The sequence below is a fragment of the Anopheles aquasalis genome, chromosome 2 (genome assembly GCF_943734665.1).
Source record: "Anopheles aquasalis chromosome 2, idAnoAquaMG_Q_19, whole genome shotgun sequence".
Classification (NCBI taxonomy): domain Eukaryota; kingdom Metazoa; phylum Arthropoda; class Insecta; order Diptera; family Culicidae; genus Anopheles; species Anopheles aquasalis.
Window position 1 is genome coordinate 53978147 of NC_064877.1, and position 20000 is coordinate 53998146.

Below are 20000 nucleotides of genomic sequence, written 5' to 3' on the forward strand. Positions count from 1 at the left end.
GGTGTCTTAGTTTTTCTTCTGTAATTTCGACGTTTTCGATCAAAACGGCCAGCTGGTGCTGTGTCTAACATTCCTCTTTCTGATTCACTTCATTTTAGTCCGATTGGTTCGATAACAATTTTGACAAGATGACTACCGATTATTGTTTATTTAAGTTTAATCATCTTTTATTTGTTGATCCGTAATTATGAATTTAATCAGCTTATCGTAGCATATCCAGCAGAAAGAGGATTGCGGAAAAAAAGGAATTGTTGTATTGAAGAAAAATACATCATTGCACGCCTGGAAGATTCTTGTGTAGCAATGTTTCAAACAAGTATCTCCACAGATGTTGGTAGACTAAAATCTAAAATTTATAGACTAAAATGTAAAACATTGGAGCTAGACTTTTACTTACTCCTGTCACTGTAGCATGAATCTAAAGGTCCGAATATAAAGCGGAGCAATAAGTTGATAGAACATCCCTATTTTAACCGTACAAAAGCGAATTGCCGGCCGTGCTGGATATGCGAAAGATTACAGTGCAATGAAATTATTGCACGTTTAAGGGGGGACTTCGGTATTTTCGGGCCAAAAAAAGGCCCGTTTTTAACGATTTTTTGTGACGTAACCATTCAATATTATTTTTTCGAGTAAATGGCAAATTAATCTACAACTTTCGAAGAATATTTGGTATTGTTTTGAGCAACATTCATTGAAAAATTATTGCGTGGCATCAAATTTTGGTAGGCATGTCGTCGAAAAGGTACTTTTTACGGTGCCCATCGTAGCGTCATGCCGGGTCGTCTTAAATATACAAATCGATACTCATTTGAAAGGTTATAAGTTTATCTAGGTAGCCCCGGAGAGTTTTTGTTAATTTTCCTATTTTTCGATTTTTGGCAGATTTTTGAAGTTGAAAAAGTGATACTTTTTGTCATTTTGCCTAAAAACACGATTTTCAAAGATTTGTTAAAAAAAAAGTATCAACAATCTGTCCAGTACTTTTTACGGTACGATGGGCACCGACTTTGAAAACGTTGGTTTAGGGAAACGCTCTTCAAAGTAGCGAGCTGCATGGAGCCTTGTATGAAACGCGGATTTTCAAAAATTTATAACTTTGTCAGTTTTTCGTCGATTGATCCAAAACTTTTACACACTACTCTTGAAAAGATAAGCTTTCAGGGAAAAAATGTTAAAAATATGTGTCACAAAAAAATTTAAATACCGAAGTCCCCCCCTTAGTGCACACGAGCGTTTCGAGAGTTCTTAGCGGAAAACATTGCATTCATGTAACGGCACCACGGCACCATAAGGCTCTCGCAGTCCTCACACCACACATTAACACATCCTCTTGCTTTCGCAGGTCTGGTTTCAAAATGCGCGCGCCAAGTGGCGACGGAACGTGATGCGCCAGGACGGGGTGATGGGCAATCCGGGCCAAACGCTAACCGGACTACCATCGATAGCGACCGCCACCCTGCACCACCACCACACCGGCGGCAACCCGAACGATGGCGTGCATGACCTCTCCTCGACGCAGGTCCTCGAGGAGATGCACAACATGACGTTCGCCGAGCTCTACTGACACAATCTGATGATCAAGAACATGATCCTGTCGAATGTGATAAAGCTGTCGCGTAATGGCAACGGTGGCCCAGCTGGTGATGATTTGCCAAACCAGGCCACATCGATCGATCAACAGCAGCAGCAACAGCATCATCATCATCATCATCAACAGCCCCATCATTATCAACCCATCCAGTCACAGCAGCAGCAGCACAACTCGCTACATGGATTCGAGAATGTAGGACTATCGGATGAGGACATGAACGATGGAGGCTCGTTGCTCGATGAGATGGCCCTAGAAGCTGGTACCTCGCACAGCGAATGGTCATCCCTGGCCGGTATTGATGGAGCCAGTTGCACCTCGATTACTGACGAAGCATAGACAACTCAAACTTGGAATTGTTCTTCTTGTTGTGGACGAAACAATAGATGACGTACAGCGGAAGTAACAGGTGCTAAAGAGGGTGTGCGAGACGAGCCCATTAACTACCAATCCGGCCGCCCGTGCCGTTCCGGGCGTCACGGTGGTATAATGAAAAGCAAATTTGCACACCACTTGCACCACATCGCTGATCATCGAACGAACGGGCGCTGCCGTCGCTCCAAGTTGAAGCAGTTTTTGTGCTCGCCAACAACAACAACAACAGTAACAGGAGGTTTAATGCAAGCGATGCAATGTTTGCACAGTCGCACCACCAGCACCACCAGCACCGCTTGGGCCGTAATGACCGGGTACGATCGGAATGATCCCCTTGCATCAGTAACAGCCATCCCTTGCACTCCCCCGGCAAAGGCTTGTAATTAATTAATTCGATAAACAAACAAACAGGACGATTAGCAGTGACGTGAAAGTGTGAAACCGTGCGCGTGGCCGCGAAACCATCATGCTCCCGGTCCGGTCTGGTCTGGTCTGGTCGTCGTCGTCGCGAACTCGAGCAGGCGCAACTAAGTGGCACTCTTCGTGTGGCCACCCGCTTTAGAGCGGGAGGAAGGGTCTCTATGGGGGCGCGAATGAGGGTAATTGATTTAATAGCCGGTAGTTTTCGGGTTAGCGGACCAACACATTGTTTCAATGGATGCGTACGATGCCAAGTGAGAGATTGTGAGGCAGGAAGACATGTCGGCAGGGTGGTCTGGCCGGTGAGGGCCGAAAACCAGAACAGAATTGTAGTGCAATGGTTAAGGTGGACAAAAGTAGAGGAAAGACTTCAATGCACGGTTAGACGAGAAATCAGGCGGTGATCACTTCGATCATCTGATCTGATCCGTTCTTCATCCTTCAAATTAAACGATCGAACGAGATAAATCTCATGAGTTGAATGGAACTGCAGTTCCTACGTACTGCCATACGTACTGTGTCACGAAAGTAAGGTGAAATTCGATTTATTTTAAAAGTTTTCGTTTTATTCCTCCAAATCAATTTCATCCAAAACGTGAAAAAGTTGACTTTAGGGATGGCAAGCTTCAGCTCCTTCTTCGCAGCGGCTTGCATCAGCTCTATCATGTCAAAAAGGTGTCGCTGGAGGAGTTTTTTTTTAGCTTTTTTAATAGCCAGAAGCCACAAGGCGCTAAGTCAAGCGAATACGTTGGTTGTGGAACGATATGAGTGGAGTTTTTAGCGAAAAAGCCACGGAAAACCAACGCAAGTCGCTGGTACCATCGATACCAGTCATGTTCTGACGCGTTTGATGAGTTATTTGAACGTGCCATTATCACCAACAAGGTATCTAGTTGTTAATTGACAGTTTGCTAACAACAATTTTTTTATTTGTTGAGCGTGACAATTGATCGGCGTGTCAATTGACGTTGATAGTCACCGTTCTTTGTCTTCAACAGGTTCCTTACCATCCTGGAACTCTTTTGATCACTTCTAAACATTTTCATTTGACTTAGAGTAGCTATCGAAGGATTTCTGCATCATTCTTTACGCATCCACAGACCATATTTTATGCAAATTATTTGCTTCAAAAATTTTGCCATAGCAAAAAACGAAGAATAGTAGCTCCCAAAAAAAACTGCATATCTCAAAAACTTATCACTATTTTAACGTAAGACTTATCATGGTTGTTAATAACAGTGCAGACAACCTACAAAAACACAGGAATTAAAAAAAATCGTTTATGCATTTCGTGACACAGTAGTACCTCAACTGATAGCGAGGAAAACGTCGATGACGAGACGATCAAAGCGTCGGTATTAGCGCTTCTTGAAGTTGATCCGCGCAGCCTCGTCGGTTCAGTCGGATGTCGAACTAATTTGCGATGAACCGTGGTAATCCTCGCGCTTTTTGGCGGGATTTTAATTATTTTGTTCAACCGTGTGACAACCCCGTACTTCCCTAGTACTCTCACGGTGACACCGTTTGCTCCGTTGTTGTTGCGGAAAAGTGTATTAATGATATTCATTAATCGCCAGACGGTCACCACCACCGGAGATGCACTGCTTGGCTGCTGCAACAACTGTGAGCTCCAGCTTCCTGGCTGGCCAAGTCTTTGGTTGCCGGCGCGATTCACTAACAGATACAAATCTTATTATCCAATTAAAGACCAATTATCGACCAAACGGGCGAGCGATCACTCGAACTCGCTTAACACCGGCCACGCAGAGACAGAGTGTGAATAATGTCGTTCCGTCGTGTCACGGTCCACCACCGATTGAGATGGTATATAATGGAGACTTTTACACGTTCGGCTAGGAAAGCTGTGTTGAGCGCAGCATTTGCTAGTTCCAGTCGGTGACAGGTGCACCGTGGTGTCACCGTTTGCTGATCATTCAATCGAACAAATCGTTCAATCGGTTGAGAGCAACCGAGTGAAAGGACGGCCCTTAGTGACATAGATTAATGACATTTAGTGAATGAAAATAAGTCAACCAGATGCATCGAACCAGCAATGTTCCATATGCTCATCGACGTGAAAGGTGTTTGGTGCATATTCGGATTATAAATCAAACAACGAACTAATCTTCAACGATGCTCTCCATTGCCACGATTCCCCTGCGCTGTGTCGCAATTCAATCAATGCTGCAAGGTCCCATTTTTATGGCCTCATAATGTCAGCTAGCGGCATCGGAGAGGGTAATGACAATTAACGTTGATTGCATACCACGCCGAAAGCGATTAACGCAAAAACGCAAAAACACGCGTCCTGGGCACCTTTTGCAAATGGTCTGCTATAATTTCATGTAAATTCACCAACCATCATCCGAGACGGGGAACCTGGGGTTAGCATGTCAAACAAATACTGGCCCCCGTAACATTAACATGTTTGCGAATAAAATGCGCAAATTACGAAGCGAATGTTAATGGCGACTGGGAGGAAACCATTACGCACCACCACGCCGGATGGTAGCGGTTGAAGGAACCAGTTCCTGGCCTGCAAACTGTGTGTGGCGAAGGGTTGGAAATGGCTTACTTAAGCCGCAGATGGATGGATGGATCAATGAAGCGCAGCGGAGCACGATTAAAGCACGATCCATGGGACAACTAGCCCCGGTGTGATGGTTGCTCTGGATCGCACTCGATCGCACTCGATGAACCGGCTGCAGGACCAGCGCGTAGTCTCGTTAATCAGTAACCATGCCGGAGCGCGTCGCACGTACGGACACGCGCGCGTCGCCTCGTAGGAATCCGTAGCCGGTACCGGCGAGCACCGGTTCGCTTACGTTCCGTTCTGTAGGCCGGTATTCCTTAACCGCGATCGCGCTTCTCCGGTAATTACTAGTTCACTACGTGTAGAATGCACCGTGGAAGCGAGCATCGGTTCCGGAATAGCAAACCCTCCGGTTCGGTCACGTCTCTTCACGGTCACTTCAGGCCTCCCTTCAGGCTATTCCTTCCCCTTGGGGCGATAGGAAATGAAACCAAAAATCGAAACAATCCACCAACAAACTATTGTAGTTAGTGCTATAGCTGTATTGCATTTTAAGGCCACGAGAGAGATAGAGAGAGAAAGAGTAACAGTAAAACAGTATTCCCGTATCTGGTAGCGAGGTGACCACTGGCCAGCACTACCAGGTATGGCCACACAGCAGAGTGTCGATGTGAGTCAATGTGATGGGAGGCAGTTAATAGTAGTAGAAACAGCAGCAGCAGCAGCAGCAATGTGTAGTGTGTATAGTGTAGTATCGAAGCAGAATCAAAAGTAGAACAACATTACACAAAACCTGACGAATCTTCTCGAAACCTCGACAAATTGTAAGTTGGCGCCCAGTGTAGCGTTGAGCGTAGTATGTACTTTGTAGTAAACCGGACCTTCAAATTCAGAACGAAATACACTCTTTGAAGAACGAAACGGTTTTCACTTAACATCTCGATGACAGCGTTCAGTGGTCGTCCTTTTGCAGCTTAGCGTGATCGTGATGTTGTAGAAGAGTGCCGCGGGGATGGACCACCGAAAAACACGATCGACGATCGGCCAACACAAAACGGTCACGGTCACGGCGGGCTCTTAAATGCACACCGCAACATCCCACTGTACGCGAGAATTCTTATGTGTGCGCGCTGGGCACATCTTTGCCTTTGCCTTTTTGCCTTCCTTGGGATCCCGGAGGAGAGGTTGCTCCAGGAATCGATCGATTGCGCTTTTATCATTGAGTGTGAGGCTGGCTCTCTCCCCACCGCTGGTTTGCTGGCTGTAGCGCAGGAGCGCAAAAATTCAATATGGAATTTGCATCCAATTAAGGAATACTTTGCTCTCCTTTTCGGCAGGCTCCTCCTGCCATCGGATCGGAGCAGCAGCAGCAGCAGCAGCAGCAGCCAGTTAAGCCGAAAACAATAGAGAATTATGGGGCAAGCGGGCACGGTGAGCTCACGAGAAGACTACTCCGAAAATAGCGCTTCCGATGGTCCGATGGCAGTAGTAGTAAAATATTTTGATCGTGTCGAGGCCGAATTCGTGTCGAAGAGAAGATTTTTTTTTTTTTGTTTCATGTTTGGGTTTACCGATTTGTCTGTTCCTTCTTCTGGGGCTCGCCCTTCTTTTCGCGAAACAACACGAGAAAGATGGCCAAGAAGGTGCAGGAGCCGCAGAAGAGGTCCGTGGTTAATGCGCTAAAGGTTTCGTCGCTCACGAAGAAGGGAAGCGTTTCGATCATCCTATCTATAAATCCGACAAATACATTCGTGAAACGAATATGTGAAGCAGCAGCAAACGCAACAGAACATAGCAAAAGTATGAAAAACCGTATTTACCAAGCGCAGGAAAGCCACGGAAATGAAAGAAAACAATCGTCCCGTCCAGGGAAGCGAGAAAGTGAAGCCACAGCACAAAGGAGAAAACATAAGAACGCGCCAAGCAAGCAGCGTATGGAGTAGCGTTATGGAGCGGCGATCTTATGCTGCATCCCAACAAACCCATTCTTCTGTTCTGTTCTGCTCGCACATTCGGTGTTATCGCGGGATGATTCCCCGCGTGATCGTCGCTTTTTCGGTGTTCCGTCCTTTTGTTTTACCTTTACACGCTGTTTCGCTGAGGATCGCGCAGGGTTTTTTTTTTTTGTATTCTTTAGTTTTGGTTTTCGCGATCGCTTCACTTTTTACCATTTCCGCTATTTACATAATTGCGGCCGGAATCTAAGCGATAGGTTGGGCGCGCGGTACATGGTAAATGGAACTGGAAACGCACACGACGGCGGATTGAAAACTAAGAAGCGGAAGCAAAATGGAGTCTGAGGGTGCGAGTGGAACTCACGAGCTGCGCTGTTGCTGTGCCCCGGCGATCGTACGGCGTTGGGCATCGAAATCGAATCTGGCCACCGCTCTGGGAAGGGAGAAGGAAGCAAAGGAACCAGACCAATTAGCGAAATACCGAATAATTCAATCTTTGCACCGCATCCTGGGCATGTTCCAGGAGTGTGTTCCGAAATCTATCTCAATCTTCGCCACCGATCGCTCGAAACTGCACACGGAAAAGCTTCTTCGCGTGAAAATTATTCGCATTCGACTTTGGAGCGAGCGAGTGTGTGCATCCAGCAGAGGATCATCTCGAGTTCATGGAGAGGATCAGTAGTCGGACGGCGGAACGAGCATGAATCCCGCCTGTGACCGGCTGCGGTGCATCGAATCTCGGTGACGGCCTGAAGAACGGAAGCCCAAAATTATGACAAATTATGGTGACCTGATTTACGCAATTAAAGCATTCCTCACAGCCAGACAGAGAGAGAGAGAGAGAGAGAGAGAGAGAGAGAGAGAGAGAGAGAGACCATTTATAGGCTGCAATCGTGCTGGAACCGTGATAAAGGAATGAAATGAAAAACGAGCATCCCGTGCAACTGATCTCTGCTGGGCATCAGGCTGGGCGCGTCCGTTTCCGAAGCCTCATGGTGCGTGCTCCTTGCGTGCTCCTTCCATGTAAGGTCCCAATGCGGTCCTACCATACCGGTGAGTCCCCTCCATTCGCCGGCGAACATTGAGTTGTACGGTGGAAATATTTAAAATTTAACAAATTTGATTACTTCCTTTCCGGGTGCTGGAGCGCATTTTTTTGTGGCGAGGCCGCTGCCGCTTACCCGGGGTGGGGGGAGTGTGCGGGAAGGAAAATTAATAAGTGAACGATTTTTCCTTTCGGTGGTTGGGCGGCTAGGAGATGGATCGACGGTACCGGTGCCGGCGACACATCTGAGATGTGCACAAGGATCCCGGGTGCAGCGGTGGGAATCCGGTCCGCGCACGATCTTATTCTTCGTCCTATTTGGAACCGGCCTTTGATCGGCAGCTGTGCCGGGGAAGGAAGAAATCGTTCCTAGCCTTATACAGGATATACAAGATGGAAAAGAGTCGGATTGTATGGAAAGCTGGATCGGTCGCTGGATCGGTACTCTTTGACTAATGTTGTAAGCTCCATCGCGGCAACATTGGTTGGTTTGTATGATGTTTGATAATTGGTGATTCAGATCGTTCTATGCGAGAACATCTAATCCGTGACTAAAAAGCATGATCTTGACTAACTAAATCTAAGCAAATCCATGCGTTGATAACTTTTAGCTAGTAGAATGTTTTTTATCTTCCAGTGATTACCATTTTTAAATAGTAATTCTGAATATGATATGATACTAGAAAAGGACATAAACGTCAATTTCAGTTGCTTTTTTTTTGCTGAAAAGAATTATTTTTTATTTTGGATTTTAAATAATCTATTGCGAAACAATTCATTAAATTCGTCCAATTTCTATAAGGTCAGTAAGATTTTGTTCCAAAAAAGCACTAAGAATAATAACTTTTTACCAAGGCTTTTAAATATTAAAGCTTGGAACACTTAATATTTGGCCGCATTCTTCTGCTCACTGTAGCGCTCCTAGTGGTCGCTTTGCTACTCTGTTGGTGTCGTTTTAAAGGTTTAAGTCTTTTCTTTTAGTGATAATTCGTGAATTTAGTGAAAAATTCGTTAAAATCGAACCATACCTTCAAAAGTTATCGCCGATGAAACACGAAGGGCGAAAAAAAAGTCTGCACAATCTCTATGAAAACTCAATTTAACTGGAGTAAAAACCCACGTAAAACTGTAATTTGGCAAAAACCAGTAGACAAATTTGACTTTAGCAATCGTAAAGGAAGTACGACGTAAGGTTTTAGTTCATTTAGGCAGATGAAATTTCCCGAAAACTGCTCATTTGGCAAGCGTTCTGCAGAGGAAATGCCTGGAAAAGATCGTTTTATCTTTTATTAAGTCTCATAAACGTCCAGTTAAATTTTGGTCCGGCTTAGCAAGCTGCCATTCCAGTACAGAGATCCTAAATTGGTTTCGAAACAACAGCATTGATTCCATACCAAAAATCTTCAATCCACCAAATTGCCCAATTGGACGATACCAATACCATGGACGACTACAGTATTGTAGTGGGCTTTTATCTACTAATGACTACAGAAACAATGTAAAATGATTAAAATTCCATTTGTAATGTGCGAATGGTGTGAAAAATGGCCAATGAGACTTTTTCCACTACTGTGCAGAGCATTATGTGTAGCATAAAACCGAAAGTGCGTAAATTCATACGCAACGTGGCCCAATAATTTAATATTTTACTGGATATCTAGATAAAATACCTACGAAATGATACCTTTACCATGTGTCTAGCTTATTTCTAGCATGAGATGTGACCTGTTTTATGCGGCCAAATATTAACTGTTCCATGCTTTATTTACTAAGCTTAATTTTGCACCGGCCAATTTTGACTGAAAGTCTTCGAAGGATGTACCTTTCAAACAAAAATACCCATGTTAAGGTGGCGCTAACAAAAATTTTCCTATTGAAAAAGTTCTATTTAAATTGAGACAGACTGTGCATTCGTCGTTAGGCACCAATCGAACTTGATAGATTCACATAAATTTAGATTCTTTATGACTGCAAACTTGAACTTCCTAATTGCATAAAATCATAGCAAGAACATGCAGACACCTTCACCTAGGGTTCGAATTTATGTTCCGCTTTCCTCAAACAACATCAATAACCTTTGAATTCACTGAATGAAATTTGTAGTGCATCATCATTGAAGTGTACCATCATTGAAAGTCGAAATCCTTAAAAGGTTGAGGATTTTTGCTGATTTACTCATTTCTAGAGACAACTTTTATTCAAGGTTTCATCGAGATCCGAGGATCACATTCAATGTGCCTATGATTTCATTCTAATACAATCGATAAATTAAATGCCATGCTTGAACTTGCTTTATATCTATGGCTACACAAAGCATTCATTTGCAGGGTCTTATTCCAAACTGGTTTTGTAGATACTAGACACTCCAAAATTATCTCTAACCAAACATCATTAATCAAGTTAGATCAAAGAAAAAACAGCTTTCACGCACGATTTGGGATATAGAACAAAAAGAGCTACTGGAACTAATAAAATAGCAGCTTGTATTTTTAGTTAGAAGCAGAGAGTGTCGAGCAAACTTAATCATATGCATGGAATTTTCTTAGTGTTCAGTTCATTGATTTCCTTAAGTGTCTACAGTACCATTTACGAACCTTGGCCATCTGATAGACTGATTAATTAATCCGTTGCTATTAGAACTCTTTACACAGTGTATCGTTCCAAGAAACAAAACCATTCACACACGAAACAGTTTAATGATACCATGTCCAAATGTAGATCTACCTGCCATCCTTCCATTTCTCACCACGATAAAACGAAATTTTACCGAATGAAAACCGACACAGTGAAGGAGCCGGCCCGAGGGCCCATAAATCTATCCGACCACATAAATCCCTATAAACAGACAGCAACCCAAACAAAGCGCACGGCAGACGGCATGGGCAACAACTCAATACCCAAACGCCGAAAAAAAACCCCAAAATCCGGTAGCCGTCCTCAGCGCGCAGGGGACACTTTTGCTCCTTAAACGATCCTCAAGTCCTTTCACCACCACCTTTCTCTCTCTCTCTCTCTCTCTCTCTCTCTCTCTCTCTCTCTCCATTCCTCTCTGTTTGTCTGTTCTCACCGGACATGAAGAAATTCTAAAACAAAGCTCCTTCTCACGCCGGAAGAAAGGGACAGGGACCGCGAGAAACCCGATCGCTTCTGTTTTCGAACCTCACATCGTACATCATCGATCTACACGCCGGTCGATCGCGATCGAGCCCGGTCCATCGGGCTATCGGGGCCAGGTAGCGCTCGATTTCTTAATTTATTTCGTTCACCGGCCAAGGAAGCTGTCCATAGATCATTTCCGAGATGGTTATCTTACGCCTTAAGATGCTACCGAAAATAGTTGAAGTCCCGGGCGGCCCACAACCTACACAGGAAGCATTCGCATTCCTATCTCACGACCACCGTCGCCTCTGGATCACCCCCTACTGGCCACATCGATGGGATCTCGATCGCGAAACCTACAGGGAACCACAGGCAGAAAGGGTTAGTCATTCCGATCGCCTGGACGACGACGACGACGACGCACAAACCACCAACCGCGCGAAACGCGATTTCGCGAGATCGCGGCGACCCAATTCCGTGAAATTTGGATAGATTTGCGACCAGGAGTCGTCCGAAATTGTCCCACCATTTGTGGAATCTTCTTCTCATTAGCAACAATTCCGATGATTTGTGAGGTAGAGGAACCGGCGTTCGAAGAGATTGCGGTCCGTTGTGGGAATTCAATGAAACCGTTCATCCCGGAGACCCGAGAACCTGGTGTCAATTCCGCTTGTCAGCGACAACGAACACGTCACTATCGTGGCAGGAAGTGCGCGTGGGTTTGCTCCCGTGTGGCCGGCCTGTAATTAACACTCTTGAGGAAGCATTTATCGACGTGCCGGACACGGGGTTCCGGTACCTATACCGGCGGTACCTACGGCTAGGGAGACGAACCTCTTGGTCATCGTCATCGATTGAAGGCGTTCCCGAAAAACTTGGAGCTTCCGTAGGAGCCCCTGACCGGGGCCAAACTTTTTGCTGACTCAGCGTGACGCCGATCCTCAGCAGAGGGAGTCGCTAGATCGGACGATCGATCGATTGGTTAACTGCTTTCCGGTACGGACCTTGCACCATTGACCAATCATTGTTTCACATCGTTATTATGACGATTATTCAATTAATTCGCTCCCTTCATGAGCGCCTGAGCTTCTAGCCCGTGTCGATCTCGCGATCTTGGACTTCTCGCGCGGACATGCCGAGGCAGAGAGGCCAGAGTGAAATAACACACAATGGGAAAATTATAGTGCCGGGAGCGATTACACGGTGGTTCTGTTCTAAGGTCCTAGGAAGGCGTAGGACATGGCACGGTCCAAGAACTCCGCCAGAAGCCAGCTCCGCCAGGCGCAACTCCAAACCATAATTTGAAGGTGTCCAACAATTTGACTCGACGTCCAGAGAGTGTCCAGGCCAGTCCGCCCAGCGCCTTTAAATCCCACAAGAAACTCACGAAATCGTCAATGGCGTCGTTCGAGCGAGGCCCTGGTGGTAATTCTACAAATTAAGACAATGAAACAGCAAAGTGACGCGGCAACATCCGGCAACTCGCAACACAGGACTTGATTCGTGGGGGTCAAGAATTCGTCAGCATCAGTGACTGTCCTGTGCCCTGCTCGTCCACTCGGAATCCTCTACCCGGAAGGTCACATCGGCCTGAAGAAACCGCATCCCAACGCGGTCACACCACACAACGTTTGTTGTGTAAACATTCGTCAACACACAATTTGCGCCCTCGCTAGTTTATTGAAAATTGAGGTGTTATTTATCGATAAGCCACCATAAATCGTGTCAACGCCTAAACGCCTTCCGGCCACCGCAACACCGCGCGGGCATGAAATGAGTTTTGCCATCGAGGTGCCAACGAGGACGAGGAGGATCGTAGTGGCGATGGACGATTTATGATGCCACGGACCATGGTACTCGCGTGAAGCGTGGTCGCCGTGCATCGAAACGGTCGATGCAGAGCCAGATTCTGGCCCCAGCCCGAAGGATTTCTCCTCCTGGGATTTTAATTTATTCTTCGCAGGTCCCGCGGCGCGGCTGTGGCGCGAGTGTGAATGAAGTTGAGTTCGGAGGCGGTAGATGCCAGACGTGAACCGAGATGCGCGATCACCTAGAGTGCAAGTGTGATGGTTTGCTGATTTGGAAACCGTTTTATATTCCTCGCGGAAAGGAAGTGTTCTTGCGAATAGTCTTGGTATTTGATGATAGTTAATATGATAGATATGATAAAAAATCATTGAAGTAAAGTTTCCAAACTCAACGTCAAAGGAATAACGGAAAAAGGCAATCAACTTAAAGAGGGCATGGCCACGATAGCAACTATTCGTTCGGAATTTAATGGTTTTATTTTGTGACATTTTTTTATGCAGATCCTTTCAAGAGTATTATGTAAAATATTTGGTTCAATTTGTCCGTCAATCTTTCATAAAAATTGATGACGTTTTTTTAAACAATTATTTAAAACATATTTTTTTGAGCAACATTGTAAATATCGCCCATTTTCCACTGCCAAAAATTGAAAGATAACATAAAATCGAAAGGGTTACCTGCTTGAACTTATGGTCTAAACAAAGAATATTAATTTGTGTACTTCAAAACGACATAACTTTCTAAATTGGATGCCATGGATGAAGTTTTAAACAAATCTTCCTCAAAAAACAACAAAATATTCTTTAAAAGTGTTAGTTTAGTAAGACATTCAGGTAAGAAGCAATAAGTTGAATGGCTTCATCACAAGAAAACTAAAACAATGAACCTTTTTGGAACTCGAATTAACCCTAGTTCCCCCTAAAAACTGCTAAATAGTGATTGAAATCAAATTGTCATTGTGGCTGAGCACATTAAACAGATAAAAAAAAACATTCTATCAAACCCAAATTGCTTTAATCCAAATCTCGCCTGTCAATGCCCTTGAAAGATGCGTCGATCATTCCCGGGATCGCGAGTTGCGTGCGTCATTAGTTTGTAATTAGGAGTAGCAAACAAACAAAGTTGCTATCGTGGCCCTGCACCTTAAGCGAAAAATGCAATTTCCCGTTTTGCGGATGAGGCACGGGTATTGGGTTTGCTGCCGATGGTGTCATCGAAGCAAATCGAAGTCCCCGGGATACCCGGGAGATCTGATGGCAACCACCTGTGTCTCTTCTCCCAGTGACGCACCAAACACACAGCATCCGAACGAGTCCCGAGTTCCGATTATGAGAGCAAAATTGAAATGAATAAATAATCCATCGACAAGATCGAGCCGCGTGCCACGGTGCACCGCGATCGTGGGCATACGAGGCCGGAAGATGCGATTGTGGTTTTATTATTTATTTTTCTCATCCCCCCGAGGCCTCCGGGTGTGTTGACGCTATACGCTCCCAGCATAGAATTATGCGCGCGATCAAGCGGATTGCGTCGCTGGTGTGCGAAAGGGCGTGTGAAGCGGTGGAGTGCGATTTGATATAAAATATGGATATTACCACTCGAAAACGTGTAAATTGTTTTACCTCCAACGTGTGCGCCCTTGTCCGGTATGAACGATGCAAACAAAACGGCGCCCTCCGGTGACGTATCGGGGGGTAGAGGGTAGAGAATTGGTTCCCGCGAGCCACCAATAAGCCGAGGTGATAAGCGAATGAATCGGTTGGCTCCGGGCGGCGGCTACGGCCAGGACTGGCCAGCATCCATCTTTCGGACACCTCCCCACGGTGTTGGCTTTGTAGCACAAAATGGGTACGATGCCTCCACAGCTAAAGGTGGCTTCTTTAGTGAAATGATTCGACTCGAATGCCAATTTTCTTGGCCTCTCCTTGCCTCCGCCCCGTCGCTCGTTCTGTCAGGACGAATGCCCTGGCTTCCCATTTCATTGTTTGCACAAAGCGAACTATTGGAAATGTAATCGATGCATAAATCAAGGGCAAAAATCATATACACCACATGATTAATGCAGTTCAATAAGACTCGCCCGTCGCCTTCTTCCCTCCGTTCCGTCTACATATAATCACCCTTTGCGTGTGCCTTATCGTGCATGATCGTTCTTTAGTGGACATGCTATGAGAGACGGACATTCTGGGCAAAACATTACACTGAAAAACAATCGAACTTTCTTTTATACTGATTTTTTTCTTTTTCCCGGTCAAGATCAAGTTTTCGTTATCGTATAGCAAATTTCGACATTAACACATTCCATAAAATTAGAATAGTGTCGATTTGATTTCCTACTATTGTTTTGATAAAAATTATAGGCAATCTCATGAATGATGTATTGATCTAGGAATTTTGAAAAGTATAAAACATGCAAAGTTTATCGTATCTCAGTTCTGGTTTAGATTTTTACATTTTTTTATCATATTAATGATATCAAAGCTGTAATGGCTTCAGGAAAAAGAGTTTCAAGATTTGTAGATCCAATTTCAGTGTTTTCCCGACCTGATATGTAAAATGAAATATCAAATAGGATAATCATAGGTATTAAATACCATAAAACAATACAGATTATAATACAGGTTACAAGAATGCAGAAAAGGTGCAGAAATACCACAAAAGCAAGATACGTTCAAAACAAAACAAAAAGCTACTTTGAATAAACCTTACGAAATTATTTCCTTTCTAATCATAGCCCCAGGAATTAAGCTGTAACATTCGCACAATTTACATAATTCTGAAATTATTACAACTAGCTAGTGGGCAGATTTACCGCTCCATTGCTTGTCAACTTTATTTTTTTATTACGGAGAATTATTTTGGTGGAAAACTTGATCGACACCGAGAAGGCCACAACAAGTTGTATTCTGTGTGATTTCTCTCATAAACAACAATAAACTGTAAAGTGTTTTAAGCAAAATTCTACATACAACTTAAAGAATTTGAGATAAATTAAAACCTAACGCTTAAAACACACAAAAAGAAATGCTGGGATTTTCAATCAACGGCTGTGACCCAATCGCCAAAGTAGATTAACTAAAATGTTCCAGTTCTAAACTATCTTAGCTGTCTATAAGCATAGTTGTGAAGAAATTAAAATTAAACTACACCCAAAAATATTTGCTTGCTTTCTGTTTCAAATCAAAACTGCCCTTTAGCGGAATGGAGGCTCATCATCCGCTATGTGCCCAGAGCCTTCAAAACACTAAACACGAACCTGAGCGGTCCGGCGTAACATAGCGTAGAAGTGCTCTCCGCTTATCAACCATACAGCTAGCAAGTAGCATTCGCATGGCTGTTATCACGCCTCACTGCGTCTCTGGGAGAGTTTCTACAATGGATTCATAAACATGGTTAACTTCAGCAGGAAATCCGATAGATTATAGTATCAGCCTGGACGGTAGTGGCAACTGTCGCGGGTCGTGCTGTTTGGTTACGGATGTATGGCTAGGAGGTACAGGAGGAGAGCTGTGACCACTCACATGATTGTATTGCTCCACTGCTATAATTGCAGGAGTTTTATGAGGTTAACAAACATAATTTTCTCATTTCTTTTTCACATTTAAGCCGCAAGCTCCCTGGTCTGTTAGATTTTTTTCGAATGTTAATGGATGCTCTTAATGAGTTTTAATTTTTTTCTATTATTTATCCTGTGACATCACAAATTGACCGACAGTTTTTGTTTAATAGAACCGAACTGGTCTGCTTCGTCTTATCATCTAAATGGAGACCGAAGGCAAGCAAGGCATTCACATATATGTGATCACCATTTAATGTGATACCACAATCATAACTAAGATTGTTCTCCCCATTTCATGGGCTCGCGTAGCAGCTTCTGTGGAGTTTGACTTAGTAGAAATCCTTCCTCTAAATAGCAAAGCGGTATACTTCAGCTCGAGTCCTCCAGTTCACCCTGTCATATTGTTTCAAGATGATGCTGAGTGTTTGTTTGCTATTATTTTGTGCAACTTTTTATGTGTGTGCGAAAAATGATAGTCCTGATAACGGTGGCGCAGCTCTAAAAGCAACGATTGCGACTGAAACATTGGAACACGGCCTGGCGATGATACTGAGAAAGCTGGAAAACATCGATCGTAAATTGTTGGAGCTTCATCACGGTCAGAACGAGCTCCAAAAGGAAATAGCCAACATCAAGGCATCACAACAGGCAACATGCATCAGCCAGGTTCAGTCATATGAGAAAGTGTTAAACTCCATATCACAACAAAACCAATCCACGCCGTCAACTGCTACTGTACCAACAACGCCAAGAACAACAGCTCCGAAGCCGAAGCAACCTCCTTTTACCTCGTGCAAAGAGGTACCGTACAACGTTTCCGGAGTGTATTTAATCCACGTGAATAACTCTAATTCGTCATTCAATGTGTTTTGTGACCAAGAGAACTTTGATGGGGGTTGGATTGTGGTGCAGCATCGGTTCGACGGATCGGTTGATTTTTATCGAAACTGGACAGAATATCGCGAGGGTTTTGGCAACTTTGAAAATGAATTTTGGCTTGGACTAGAAAAACTACACCAGATAACGATGACTCGGGTTCACGAAATAATCATCGAGATAAAGGACTTCAACGGCAACTACGGGTATGCCCGTTATGATGAGTTCAAAATAGGCAGCGAGTATGAACAGTACCAACTAACTCTAGGAAAGTACAGCGGCAATGCCAGTGATTCAATGTCATATAACAAAGGAATGAAGTTCTCAGCTAGCAATCGAGATAATGGTAACTATTATAGACACTGTGCTCAAGACTTTGAGGGCGCCTGGTGGTACGGTGGTTGTACTCTTGCCAATTTGAACGGACCATATAAGAATATTAACCATCAGAAATCAACGTACTGGTATTATTTCAAAAATGACTATCGAGGAATGAGCTTCTCAAGGATGATGATCCGGGAAACGTAACATCCTGATCCTATTGATCAAAACCAGCAAAAAATTTGAAAATTATAAGCATAAAACTGTATTATAAGAATAAAACTGTATTGTGGAATTGCATTCAATTATTCTCAGGAATGAAAACATTAATAAGTACAGGTTAGAATGAGTAGAGTAAAATAGTTACAGAAGGCTCTATGGATCGTTTTATTATTATTCATTTATTACACTCGAGTAGAAAGGGCTTTGATTGGTATTGGTTCAACGTATCCTATCGCAATATAAGCATTTCGGAAGGGCGTTACTTGGACATTTCGTAAGCTCAGCATTCATCATACGCTTACTCCCTCCGCCGGGAGAGAGAAAGATTATATGAAGACCTTGATTAGCGCTAGACGATGTAGCTCCGCCATAATGCTACGTTGGCCATAAAGATAGTATGGTGGTGGGGTTTTCTTTTCCGCTTCCGTTTCTGTTTTGAATAGAATGCTACGAATGATATGAACGAATCCACCTGCATTGTATTACGAGACAAGTCATGCACGGTTTGTGATAGAAGAAGGTAATGCATCAAAAAACACAATGGCCGTTTATCACATAAAGATTTACACATTAACAATAATAAACACGTTCAAGCATCCGTTGTTAAAGACGAGTTGAGTCGATCAATCATGATAATGATCCCATCCCCTTAGTGCCTTCGAATATCATCAAAAGATATAATCTTCATACCAGTGTTTGGCGTTTGCGCTGGAAGCCACTCTAGATTGAGGTTACAAATGTTCTGCTCGATAAGGTGATTATGATTTCCTTCTGGCGACCAACCGGCAACCCGCTACCCTTACCCCCTGTGGCATTCCTTATGATAATACATGATTTGCAGTGTTACTGCGCTACAGGCGGATATGGTTTTATAGGTATTCAATGCAGAACCGTAGATTCAAAAATGGGCATTTAAAAAGATTTAACGTATAGCAGGATGGAAGAAGTGTGGTTGACGACGGTCACTTTTACAATTGGCCTTTCACGCGTAACATGAACAAACGGCTACATATACCAGATGCTATCTACCTGGGCGCCTCAGTTGAAGCTTGATTATCATTCATTTTGAATTTACTTTCTACAGTTTGCTGATTGAATCACCATTTTCGTCATTTTCGTAACCCTTCCTTATACTACCGACCGGCCAACGAACTCATTCTTACATTCTAGTAAATGGCTTTTTTGTCAGGATTGGCCCTCATGCTCTAAACCGCAAGGACGTCTTTTATTGAGAGCGCTACAAGAGATTGGCTTTGTGTTTTCTCTTTTTATTATTATTGGAAAGTTCGTTTTTGGTCCAGGAGCTCCAACAGCAAACAGGCCGCCGGTCGCGGATAAGCTTGAAGCTTGATCATTCATCCCACACAAGCGAATGAAACGTAAAACAAGGCAAGGAAGATACTCATCGACTTGGTGTGTAATCTCAAACGGGATAAAATGACAGACTTGCACTCATATTTGGACGGGTTTTGGAATCGGTTTTAGTACAAAATCATAAATCTTTACAACAAAGGAATGTTGCTGCTTTGTCCATATGATTTCACATGATTTACGAGTAGTGCGGAGATAAACCTGCTTCACCTAGTACAAATGTGGGGGGACGGGAGGTGGGGTCTAATAAAACTGATAACTTGTGGCATTAATTGATATGAAATCAGAAGAAGTGGTTTTTACAAATCGTAATAGTAAAAGAACATATCTAATAAACTGCAACATATACCCATTCTGCTCCGTTTCGCTGCTCGACACAGCCACGGCGTTTCCCAGGACCGCCAGTGAGTACCATTGGCGTGTGCTCACTAACGGTCGAGGGAGTAAAATCATTTCAACCCCTTCCCCCCACTACCACCGCCCCCAGTGCCATTGTTGTTATTGTTCAGCTGCCCATTCGCGACACTGCTGTTGGCCGCATTTCCATTGCTACCGGTGTTGCTACCGGCGGGCTGATTATTGCCATTACCATTGGTCGGTTGGCTGGCGCTGCGGTTTAGCTGATTGTGATGGGGAACCGTGGCACGTTGATCCTCCATTCGGCCACCCTGGAGACGCATGATGAGCGAGAAAAAGTCCTCATCCGGTACGGTTGCCCCACTGTTTGAGTTAACTGAAGCTGCTACAACACCGCGCCCATCATTTGCCTCCGCATCGAGCGTAATGTTTGGTGTTGGCAACTCCGATCGTTGCTCCTCGATACG

The 20000-nt window shown here is 44.1% G+C and overlaps 3 protein-coding genes across 3 annotated transcripts in view; 2 read left to right on the top strand and 1 right to left on the bottom strand.

Moving 5' to 3' along the window:
- LOC126581624 (LIM/homeobox protein Lhx9-like) overlaps window positions 1-2375 on the top strand; it is a 19113-nt gene extending 16738 nt beyond the window's left edge. The window contains exon 6 of the mRNA XM_050245418.1: window positions 1346-2375. Within this exon, the coding sequence (XP_050101375.1) occupies window positions 1346-1567 (222 nt within the window). The 3' untranslated portion in view covers window positions 1568-2375. The remainder of the gene's footprint in view (window positions 1-1345) is intronic.
- A 14554-nt stretch (window positions 2376-16929) lies between these two features.
- On the top strand, window positions 16930-17847 carry LOC126575649 (fibrinogen-like protein A). Its single transcript, XM_050236457.1, has one exon. It carries the CDS (start codon window positions 16930-16932, stop codon window positions 17788-17790), a length of 861 nt encoding a protein of 286 aa, XP_050092414.1. The 3' UTR covers window positions 17791-17847.
- A 99-nt stretch (window positions 17848-17946) lies between these two features.
- LOC126581620 (G-protein-signaling modulator 2) overlaps window positions 17947-20000 on the bottom strand; it is a 5567-nt gene continuing 3513 nt past the window's right edge. The window contains exon 7 of the mRNA XM_050245413.1: window positions 17947-20000. This exon is cut by the window's right edge and continues 6 nt beyond it. Coding sequence (XP_050101370.1) covers window positions 19626-20000 — 375 coding nt within the window. The 3' untranslated portion in view covers window positions 17947-19625.